The 12,663-nt window shown below is 35.0% G+C and overlaps 1 protein-coding gene across 3 annotated transcripts in view; it reads right to left on the reverse strand.

Moving 5' to 3' along the window:
- The window catches only part of SOS2 (SOS Ras/Rho guanine nucleotide exchange factor 2), an 89,528-nt gene that overhangs the window by 29,614 nt on the left and 47,251 nt on the right, over nt 1-12,663 (reverse strand). For all 3 annotated transcript variants that reach the window (XM_047862139.1, XM_047862137.1, XM_047862136.1), the window contains 4 exons: nt 4,914-5,041; nt 3,518-4,173; nt 1,968-2,049; nt 467-589 (listed from right to left, as the gene is read on the reverse strand). In XM_047862139.1, the coding sequence (XP_047718095.1) occupies nt 467-589; nt 1,968-2,049; nt 3,518-4,173; nt 4,914-5,041 (989 nt within the window). The remainder of the gene's footprint in view (nt 1-466; nt 590-1,967; nt 2,050-3,517; nt 4,174-4,913; nt 5,042-12,663) is intronic.

The following is a 12,663-nucleotide window of genomic DNA, read 5'->3' on the forward strand; positions in this document are numbered from 1 at the left end:
AACCTGTCCTGCTGTTCTCTTTATATGACCTATCTCAAATTACTTTATCTTGCTAAGTTTCAATTTCCTCATATAAGTTTCAATTTCTTTCATATATAAAGTAGTAACTGTGTTATGAGGATGAGATAAAAACGATAAGGCATTTAGGTACACAGTGAGTACCTAACAGCTAGCAGCTGCTATTATCAATTAACATTTTTAGAAATTGCTGAAATGATTTTTTAGATGAAGTAATAAATGTCTATGTTTTGTGTGAGAATAATGGGGAAAGAGCTATAGATTCCATAAATATCATAAACTATAAAATAGCCCAGAATTACTAGATGATCACAAAGGAGGAGGAGCAAAGTTGACAGTAGGCACACTCACATAAAATTTTATAATTTTTACTTAATAGGTATCCTGGTATGCTAACTGTATATTGAAAATTGAACAGCACATAAAAAATAAAATATTCAGGCCAAACCTAAGTTGTACTGGTTGGACATATTCCTTGCGAAACCTTTTAAGGTCTGCACTGATTGGCTGTTCGCCTTTCTCTACTGCCAATTTATCTGCTTCAGTAGGTTCTGGCTCTGGAATTTCAAATCTAAGAAAAAAAAGAAGCAAAATGAGAGAAATTTTTTTGTTTCATATACAAATGAAAAGGATTTAAAATACAACAGAAAAAATATTTTATTTAAGCAACTTTCTTTCTTATCATTTATGTGTAAAGTGCAATTACTGATAAACTTTCCCTGAAGTATTACATACTGTAAGAAATTGTTCTTTAGCTATACAGTAGGAAGGTTTAATATTCTTACTTTTATCAAAACAAGTTTGGTAACTACTACTGATCAATACAGAAAAGGTCAATTAAAAAGATCAAGCTATATAAAAATAATCTATAAGGAGAAAAACTTTCTTAAATGATGTAAGAGAATTGGTATATCTAATAATCTGTCCTTAATATTTATTTTGTTAAAATTAAAGTAGACATAAACTTCCTTAAATGACTATACATACAAGAGAAGGCCCAAACTGAATTTTAAACAATATTTGAAGAACACACTTAAGTGGATAAGGTAACAATCAAAGCTAAAACAAACAAATAAAAGGAAACCTTGCCCAATCATAGGAAATATAGCTAAAATAGGAGTCTAAGAAATGTGCTTTTCTTATTTTGGACATGGAAATACAACTAACTAGATCTTCACAGCACATTACACTGATTCAGTCTGGTAAACTTAGTTTCACAGTACAATATAATGATACAGGTGAAGATGTAATTCTGGTATTAGGTTTTTATATGTGAAACAAAAATTATTTTGGAGCCCAGACACTACCTAAGAAGAAAAATTCAATCCAAAACTTAGAGTTTTTAAAAAACTAATCATAATGAAGGAACTGTTAATTTTTTTACATATAAGACTTTAATTATGTTTTTAATAAGAATATTTATCTTTTGGAAAATGAAAATGAAAATATTTACAGATGAAATATGTTGTGTAGGATTTACTTCTAAATAATCCTGGGTTAGAGTATTGAAGTCAGTAGGGAAAGAGATGAAAAATGGGTTGATAATTACTGAAGCTGGTTGATGAATAAATGGGGTTTACTGTACTCTTCCATTTACTCTTTTATATGGTTTGAAATTTTCTTTAGTAAAAAGTCTATTTTAAAGTGACAAGTAAAAAAGTCTCTTTTAAGGAAGTTTTTATTGCCCCCCAAAAACTCATTTAAACACATACTCAAAATTAGGTCTTTTTGATTACCACTATAAATATTGCTATGATCTGAAGAGACCTCTGTTATAAAAGATATTTCAATGAGCACATTGTTTGAAGAGAACAGTAATACTACTAATTTAATGCCAAATATATTATGTTCAAAAACTAGCTGAGCACATACTAGGTCCCCATCACTTTGCAAGGAACAAAGTAGTTAACTTTTTATCAAGTGTTAAGTAAAATAAATCTTTTTCTTACCGTTCAATCAGTAAGCTTAGTAATTCCTGTGGTTTACAAAATGAACGGTATGTAGTAAGAAAAGTACGGACAAAATTGGGATCTGAAAAGATAAAGAGTATAAAATGGGACGTATGTTCAATTTATTCAGTTTCATTAATTCAAAGTAGCATATTTTGGAGGACTTCCTCCTTTTTTTTTCAATGTTAATTTACTTTTGAGACAGAGAGACAGAGAGAGAGAGAGAGAGAGAGAGAGAGAGAGAGAGAGAGCGCGCACGCGTGAGAGCAGGAGAGGGGCAGAGACAGAGAGGGAGATACAGAATCTGAAACAGGTTCCAGGCTCTGAGGTGTCAGCAAAGAGCCCAATGTAGGGCTTGAACTCTGAACAATAAGATCGTGACCTCAGCAGAAGTCAGAAGCTTAACCTACTGAGCCACCCAGGTGCCCCTTTTCCTTTTTCTTTTTATTCTGGTTCCTCCCACCATGGTCTTCCTGCCAATTATGGGATTTCTTTTTTTTTTTTAATTAAAAACAATTTTTAATGTTTATTATTTTTGAGGGACAGAGAGAGACAGAGCACGAGCAGGGGAGGGGCAGAAAGAGAGGGAAACACAGAACCCACAGCAGGCTCCAGGCTCTGTCTGAACAGAGCCCGACGCAGGGCTCGAAACCCACAAACCGTAAGATCGTGACCTCAGCCAAAGTTGGATACTTAACCAACTGAGCCCCCCAGGCACCCCATGGTATTTCTTGATAAATGAGGACTGTTTTCCAATTTAAGAGTCATACAATTTTTATGAATATTTAATAATTAATGAAGTTAACAATATTATACATATATATTTTTAAGTTTATTTTCAGAGAGAGAGAGAGAGAGAGAGAGAGCGAGCGAGCGCACAGTGGGGGATGGGCAGAGAGAGAGAGGGAAAAAGAGAAAATCCCAAGCAGGCTCTGCACTGTCAGTGCAGAGCCCGACGTGGGGCTCAAACCCATGAACCGTGAGATCATGACCTGAGCCAAGTCAGACGCTTCACCAACTAAGCCACCCCATGTGCACCAACAATACTGTATTTTACAGACATTTAATTAGTTATTTATTCCCTTTGATCCTATGGAATTCTTTTTATATTTTAGAAGCAATCCTTTTTTTTCCATGCCTCAAGCATTTTTTTCTTTTTGCTTCAAGTTTTTAAAAAAAATTCTAGTTAGTTAACATACAGGGTAATATTGCTTCAGGAGTAGAATTTAGTGATTCATCACTTATGTACAAAAACTGGTGCTTATCACAAGTGGCAAACTTTTTTTTTAAGTTTATTTATTTATTTGGAGAGAGACAGACAGCACAAGCAGGGAAGGAACAGAGAGGAGGGGGCGGGGGGGGGAGAGACAGAATCCCAAGCAGGCCCTGTTCTGTCAGCACACAGCCAGATGTGGGGCTCGAACTCACAAACTGTGAGATCATGACCTGAGTCAAAATCAAGAGTCAGACGCTTAACAGACTGAGCCACTCGGGTGCCCCAAAAATGGCACAACCCAGGTAAGCAAGCATTTGTAATGAGTTTCACATACCTGCATACATATGATATGTTAACCTTTCAATTAATTTCACCACAGTTCCTCCTTTAATGATGGGAATTCCACTTCTACTTTGCAAGTTGTCTTCAAAAACAATGTTTTCCTCAGAGTCTTTTACCACAAAACGATACACTTCAGGACTTGGTAATCTCAATGGCTGCTCATTTTCTTCTTTCAATAACACTGAATCTAGCATTCGATCTAGTGTACTACGATAGTGAAGAGAAATAAGTGCGGCCATCCAATTATTTTTCTCTTCAGCAGACTTAGCAGCAAATATTATGCTGTTTTCATCTTTGGATACTATTTCAAAAGCATGTTTAAACTCACAGGTATCTTCTTTATCACATATTTGTATTTTCCTCATGACAAATTTTTCTTTTAATCTGTATTCTGCACTACTGTAACCTGGAAGGCGTGACTGGCTATGATTGGGCTTACAGCTAATCATTAAGCCATCAAAGAGAAAAATATGCCGTTCATGTTTAGCACCAATTCGTGTCAATGGACCTTCCATAATGAATTCATTACAACACTGTCCAATATCTTTGCCTTCCCATCCATCTATGTTTTTCTGAATTTCATTCATTTTTTTAATAGCCAGATGCTTGCTTCTTAAGTGACGATTGTAAAAAGGGCAAATAGGATCCCTAAAAAAAAAAAAAAAAAAAAAAAAAAAGATAAATTTAGCTTTTTCAATGACTAAGCAATCCAAATTTCTTTAAGCTACCTCAAATCAAGTGATAAAAATATTAAATAATCAAACACTAGATTTTGCGCTCAGCATTACTTCCTCCTACTAACTTTGCCACAACAGACACATGCCTCAATTTCATTATTGTGAAAGAAAAGTACTACAGAAACTGTATTTCATTCCAAATGCCATAAGAACTAAAGTTACAAAGAATCCTAAATTTCTTATATAACATACAAAAGTGACTATATTTAATAAAATTTTAAAAGATATACTATCTCAACAATATGACAATACCAATTAAATTTTTTTTTTAATTTGAGAGAGAGACAGGGAGAGAGAGTTTGAGTGGGGACAGAAGGTGGGGGAGAGAGGGAGAGAGAGAGAGAGAGAGAGAGAGAGAATCTCAAATAGGTTCCATACCCAGGGCAGAGCCCATCACAGGGCTTGATTCCAGGACCCTGAGACCATGACCTGAGCCAAAATCAAGAGCCGGACGCTCAAGTGACTGAGGCACCCCGGCGCTCCTGACAATGCCAATTTTAAGCTCAAAGACCAAAAGAAAAATGTAAGACAAAAGTATAACTTTCAAGAAAGCAATTATCACTACGAATAAGACTTCTCTTAAAAAATTAGGCATCAGATCTATAAATGAAGTATGCAGAAGCATTCATATTTTCAACAGTTTGGAATTACCCAGGTCGGCGTCTAGGTGAATACTGCTTGTAAATTCGGTCCATACTACCTTGGAGATTCATAAGAGCAGTAATAGCTTGGTTCAAACATTCTCTGTCTTCCTGCTCTTCACTACATGCTTTCAATTGCTAAAAAAAACAAACAAATATTAAACCTGCATTGTTCAATTCTTTCTTTTCTTATAGTTAGAGGAAAGAGCAACAAAAATTATTAACTCTAAATGAATTTTAAATATGCTTAATAATATGCTTAATATATGCTTAATAAAACCAGTTATACTTTTATTTCATTACATACCTGATCTCTCAAAACCAACTCTCTTTCTACATATGTAAATATAATACACATATAAAGTACTACGCCAGAGCAATCAGAAAAAGAAGCAAGTGTGAAAAACATTTGGACATTTTCCAGATACATAAAAATAGTTTGAAATATGCAAAACATGAAGCTTACAGGTTGCTTTTGTTAGTAACTATAAGATAACCACATAAGTTATTACATATTCTTGAATGATTAAGTTCTTATGTTTCAGAAATGTCTAAAAGCTTGCATATCTTTGTTATATAACATAATCAAGTATACAAAATTAAGCAACCCAATCCATCATAAACTTTTCTGCAAACAGCATCTTTGAGATTCAACTGGTATCTTTTACAACATAAAATTCAACCACTGTAGTAAATATCAAGAAACCATGAAATCCAATATTCTATCTCATTAACACTTAGAAATAAGGTTTATAAATTTTTAACAACTCTGGCTTTATTGGACTTATCCAACATTTCTCTTGTATCTCACTCTCAAAATGAAAGAAAATTTACCTTGTAATAAATAATTCAGTTTGGATGATGATCCAATGTTTTTGTTTTTGTTTTTGTTTTTTTTTGAAGAAAGAACACAAGCAGAGGAGACACAGAGAGAGAGAGAGAGAGAGAGAGAGGGAGAGAGAAGGAGAAGGAGAGGGAGAGGGACAGGAAGAGGGAGAGAAAGAGAGGGAGAGGGAGAGAGGGAGAGGGAGAGGGAGAGGGAGAGAGAGAGAGAGAGAGAGAGAGAGAGAGAGAATCCTAAGCAAGCTCCACACTCAGCATGGAGCCCAACATGGGGCTCAATCCCACAATCGTGGGATCATGAACTCAGGTGAAATCAAGGGTCAGACATTCACCTGACTGAGCCACCCAGGCACCCCTCCAACATTTCAATTTGCTTGACAAAAGAAGTCAAAGTGGAGCATTATGTAGATATTATATACAGATTATATAGATACAAAAATACATTTATGCAAGAACAAATATGGAAAACTTATAATCACTTCTTTCAGAAAATTTTTAAAAATTTAAACCTATTTTATGATTTTAAACTACCTTACTAGAAATTTTGTGATAAATTTTCCTGATATTCCAAGAACAGTCTGAAAACCATTCAATAATGATCCCCTTTCCTCAGCAAGGAACTGAATAAATATTGTTTGAGTGCTAGGTCATTACCTTTTTTAAGTTTACTTATTTTTTAGTAATCTCTATACCCAACATGGGGCTCAAACTCATGACCCTGAGGTCAAGAGCTGCATGTTCTTCTGACTGAGCCAGCCAGGCTTTCCTAGGTCCATTACCTTTCATTTATATATCCTAAAAATTATTCTCCAGAACACAGAACCATCTGTGGCATGTTTTGAGATACATGTAGAAGTCTTATTACCAAAAGATCAGCAATATAAACACTTGAAGAGACTATCATTAGAAATAAAGCCTTAATTTCTAGATTAAGAAATAAGAAATTGAGAGGATGAAAGTAAAAGAGGCAAAATACCAAAGAAATTGGAAAAGGATCAGGGCTTGGTCATTCGGACTTCTAAAGGTGAAACATTACTAGCCAAATCACTTATTTTGCTGCTTTAAAGATTTCTTCCAAAAGATTCTTCTCAGCTCTACTCTAAAACATTTCCTTAGTAAATATGGGTATTGATGATATAAAATGCTTAATTACAGTTTTTTTCTTACTGCTTCTGTCAATCCAAATTTCAAATTATCTCTAACAATGACAGTCTACCAAAATGAGAGCTGCTCTTCTATTTAGGTGTATGAGGATACTATTTCTACAGTCTACTTAGTCTTCAGGCTGCTCAAACTCATCTATATAAATGGCCATGTCTTTTCTAAATATCCATGTTATAATTAAAGGCTGTCAAGGAGCAGGAAAAAAAGGATATTTCAAGGATATTTCAGGGTATTTAAAGCATAGGATTTCCTAGTGATCAAAGTATGTAAAGCAGTGGCTCTGTTTGCAATGATCTTAGTTCACCAATTTGCTAAACATTTCCTGAACTTTAATTAAGATCAGTGAGATTTAATAAACATCAAATAAATACCCAAGCTATCTATAGACATTTGAAAGAATGTATTCTAAACATCTTACGGCAACACAGAAATTACCATACTGAACTACTTACAAATAAGCCAAGCTCTTTCACATCTCTATGGCTTTCTATAGGGTTTCTCTGCTCCTCCTTATCCACCTGACAAATTAGCCTCTGGACAGCTCAAATGCCTCTTCTCTATGAAACTCTTCCTTTTTCTCCCTCCTTATATTCTCTTAAAATAATATCAAATTTATAAAAAATTTATGAAAACAATACAAATAATTCCTGTATAATAGGAGTAACCAACTTTTAACATTTTGCTACATATGCTTGCTTATTCTGTGTGAGGGTATGTGCACCATTTTACCCCTGAACTATTTGAGAGTAGTGTGTGATGCTATCCTTTCAGTTCCTTGCTGAGGAAGGAGAACCACTGCTAGTTTTGAGATGGTTTTTGGAATACAAGGAAAACTTAAGAGATACACAAATTACTCTCAAATACTATCATTCCCCTTCATTCCTTTAATATGCCAGCAGTGCAACTTATAGCAAAGATACTCTTCTATGGTAGTGACTGACTTCAGGAGATGTAACATTCATGAAGTTCTATTATCTAATTTTGTGCATATCCAATTTTGTCAATGTCCTGATAATCCTTAGAGTAATTTTCTGTCCAATACAGGATGCAGTCAGGTTTCTACTGGCTCTCTCTTTTTTCCAGTTTTATTAAGATATAATTGACATACAGCACTACCTAAGTTTACCATACACAACATGATTTGATTTACACATATTGTGATTTACTGCCACTCTTAATCTGCAAAAGCTCCTCAGCATTTACCTTTCATTGCTCCCCAAAATAAATTACACACCAGAGTAGGATAAAAGTCCCTACATCCCCAAAGCCCGTATTAATTTTTTTCTTACTTCCCTAGACATTGTTACTCCTGCCTCAGCAATTCCACAGTACTACTTCTTAGACACTTAATTACATTTACTTGTTGTAATTATTTGTTTAATGTTTATTTTCTTCACTAAGCCATGAATTCCTTAAACCCTGGGATATGTTTTATTTACTTTTATGTTTATTTATGTTTTGAGAGAGCGAGTGAAAGACAGAGTGTGTGTGCTCAAGCAGGGGAGGGGCAGAAGGAGAGGGAGAAAGAAGTCCCAAGCAGGCTCTGTGCTGACAGTGCAGAGCTTGACACAGGGCTCAAACTCATCAACAGTGAGATCATGGCCAGAGCCGAAACCAACAGTCAGACACTCAACCAACTGGGCCACCTATACTACATGGTAGATATCCAAAGGTAATTAGAATGAATGACTACTGTATAAATACTTATAATTTTGTTAAATGTTTAGACAAATAACAGCAATACACATTTACTTAGTTCTTACTCTATGCATGCTCTTTTATGCATTACCTTACTTAATCTTTGGTACAACTCTGTAAGACAGGCTCTATGATTATACATATTACAAATGAAGAAACCAAGGTACAGAAAGGTTAAGTAATTCACCCAAGATAAACAGCAGAGTACATTCAAACCCAGAAATTCCGATTCCAGGGTTCATGTTTTTTGCTGTGCACTACACTCACTGCCTATCTACAATGATGCAGACACTATGCAAAACACTGGTTTCTGCCTAAATCTGGTGACCATGAGTTGAAGGGGACCCCCTCAATGTTAAAACAAACTGGATAATTACACAGTTTAAGAAATAAAATGAAGTTGGTGTGCTTTGGAAAAGAGGTCAAGGAGAGAAATGTCCTTTCAATATATGCCTAAACTAAGGAATAAAGTGGAAATGATCTTTCATTAAGATGTAGTATCTTATTGGGAATACAAGCTGGCACAGCCACTCTGGAAAACAGTATGGAGGTTCCTCAAAAAACTAAAAATAGAACTACCCTACAACCCAGCAACTGCACTACTAAGCAGTTATCCATGGGATACAGGTGTGCTGTTTCAAAGGGACACATGCACCCCTATGTTTATAGCAGCACTATCAACAATAGCCAAAGAATGGAAAGAGCCCAAAAATGTCCATCGATGGATGAATGTATAAAGAAAATGTGGTATATATACAATGGAGTATTACTTGACAATCAAAAAGAATGAAATCTTGCCATTTGCAACTACATGGATGGAACTGGAGGGTATTACGCTAAGTGAAATTAGAGAAAGACAAAAATCATATGACTTCATATGACTACAAAAACAGGGAAGGGGACAAAACAGAAGAGACTCACAAATATGGAGAACAAACTGATGGTTACTGGAGGGGTTGTGGGAGGGGGGATGGGCTAAATGGGTAAGAGGCATTAAGGAATCTACTCCTGAAATCACTGTTTCACTAACTGCTAACTAATTTGGATGTAAATTTTAAAAAATAAAAAATAAAATTTTTTAAAAAGATGTAATATCTTATGAACTTGACTAAAGAATATATTCCTTGCTTACTTGATAATCATTATTCTCCTTACTTGTCTATAAGTATATCCCGAGATTTTACACACCATGTAAGTTTTTTCTTTATGAGACTTCTTGAAATACTTATCATGATTCTCTTGAATTCCTATAAAAATGCTGTATCTACTATGGATGTCTGTGTGCCTGAAGGTAAATTATAATAAATTATACATTTGTTTCTAATTCATTATACTGGGAATGCAGTCTTGGTGTGAAATAATATATGTGATCAATTCTTTTTTTTGTAATAATAAAGTTCTCTCAACATTTTCATAAAAATAGTGTTTTAGTAATTTGGTGAGAATTCAACTCATTAAAACCCTATCACTTTTCTTTATATGCTTTGAAAAAAAAAATGCATGATCTTCCTTAGGATGTCCTTGAATCATGTGTCAGCACTGAAAGAATACTAATTATGTAGCAAAATATTTCTTGTAGTCTTTTTCAATAGATAGAACATTTCTCTTAATAGAGATTATCTCAAGGTCTTACTGTTATAATACACTCACACACAGGAACACAAAGCCAGTGACAAAGCAAATGTTACATAATCTTAAGAATTAGTGAACCTAGGTGAAGGGAGCACACTATACTATTTTTGCACCTCTTCTCTGTTTTTCAAAGTAAAAAAGTATTTCCTAAAGAAACTCAATCGTCTCATATCGAAATACTGTCTTCTCTTTCCCAATGAGCCTCATTAGAATTATTACAAATAGGTCTTCCTGTTAAGCTTTAAATTAAATTAAGAAGGATTATGTTCTCTTGATAGGAGACTTTTTATTCTTTCCATGACTAAATTTCCAAGGAATGACCAGAGAAGCAAAGAATGTTACTTGGCCTTGAACACATCAATTGTGAAGTGAGACCAGATAAGTTCTTACCAACAGAAGAATAAACAGAGAATATGCTAGAAAATAACAAAGTTACTTATAAACCAGGAAATGAATTATTTTTTTCTTGTTCCTCTTACATAAGGATTGAATTATGTATTAAGAAAAAAATCTATAATTTATCTGAGAAAAAAATTAAAAAATGAAAGTAGTTTGTCATCAACCTCAGAAAGGTTAAGTTTGAAAAGAACCAAAAAGAAATATATTACCTATAAGATGAACTTTAAAGTACTGCTATGAATAACAATAATATAACAATTCACTGTAAAGTAATTTCAAATAAACTATAAGTGATATACTGTAATTTCTCCTTATGTAGTCATTTTTCTATTTTGTTTATCATAAATTCTGGTTCTGGGAAATAAAAGTTGAATAATACTTATTTTTTTAATTTTTTTAATGTTTATTTTTGAGACAGAGAGAGAGCATGAGCAGGGGAGGGGCAGAGAGAGAGAGGGAGACACAGAATGTGAGGCAGGCTCCAGGCTCTGAGCTATCAGCACAGAGCCCGACACGGGGCTCGAACTCACGAACTATGAGATCATGACCCAAGCCGAAGTCAGATGCTTAACCGACTGAGCCACCCAGGCGCCCCAAAAGTTGAATAATATTTAAATGCTATGTCCACAAATAAATATTCCTTGGTATATGACTGAAGCAAATACTTCAGATTAAAACAGGTTTAAAACTGCTCCAGGATTGTGCTTTCTATTCCCTAAGGAATGTGACAGCCTTAAGTTACACTGGCCTAGCTTTCTTTCTTATGGTTCTCTTCCCAAAGTAAGCTTAACATGAAATGAAATTTCATTTGGATGAGTACTTGAGCCAAACAATATCACAAAAAGGCAATCTACAGAATGGAAGAAAATATTTGCATCTGATATATATGATAAAGTACTAATATCCATAATATATAAAGAACTCCTATAACACAACAACAAAAATGTAACCCCCCCCCCCCCAAATAGCAAAGGATTTAAATAGGTATTTATCACAAGAAGATACACAAATGACTAACAAGCATATGAAGAGATGCTCACCATTACTAATCATTAGGGAAATGCAAATCAAAACCACAATGAGATACCACCTCACATTCATTAGGACAGCTATTATAAAAAACCAAAATTACAGGGGCACCTGGGTGCCTCAGTCGGTTAAATGTCTGACTTCAGCTCAGGTCATGATCTCATGGTTAGTGAGTTCAAGCCCCACGTCAAGCTCTGTGCTGATAGCTCAGAGCCTGGAGCCTGCTTCAGATTCTGTGTCTCTGTCTCTCTGTGCCCCTCCCCGCCATGCTCTCTCTCAAAAACTAATAAACATTTAAAAACGGGGCGCCTGGGTGGCGCAGTCGGTTAAGCGTCCGACTTCAGCCAGGTCACGATCTCGCGGTCAGTGAGTTCGAGCCCCGCGTCGGGCTCTGGGCTGATGGCTCAGAGCCTGGAGCCTGTTTCAGATTCTGTGTCTCCCTCTCTCTCTGCCCCTCCCCCGTTCATGCTCTGTCTCTCTCTGTCCCAAAAATAAATAAACGTTGGAAAAAAAAATTTTTTTTAAAAATACAGACAATATCAAGTGTTGATGAGGATGTGGAGAAACTGGAATGCTTGTGCATGGCTGATGGAGATGTAAAATGGTATAGTGCTATGGGATAAAGTACAGTGATTCTTCAAAAAATTAAAAATAGAATTACCATCTGATTCAGCAATTCTATTTCTGGGTATATATCTCAAAGAACTGAAAGCAGACTCTTGAGGAGATATCTGTGTACCCATATTCACAGCAGCATTATTTACAATAGCCAAAGAACAGAAGTTACCCAAATGTCCAGTCACACAATGGCTCCATAACAACATACTTAGCATACTTAAAATGGTTAAGATGGTAAGTTTCATGTTATGTATATTTTACCGTAATTACAAACAATTTTATGTTTTAAAGAACCAACAGTATCAGGGGCACCTAAGTGACTTAGTTGAATGACTCTTGATTTCAGTTCGGGTCCTGATCTCACAGTTCATGAGACT

This window comes from Prionailurus viverrinus, chromosome B3 (genome assembly GCF_022837055.1).
Source record: "Prionailurus viverrinus isolate Anna chromosome B3, UM_Priviv_1.0, whole genome shotgun sequence".
Lineage (NCBI taxonomy): Eukaryota > Metazoa > Chordata > Mammalia > Carnivora > Felidae > Prionailurus > Prionailurus viverrinus.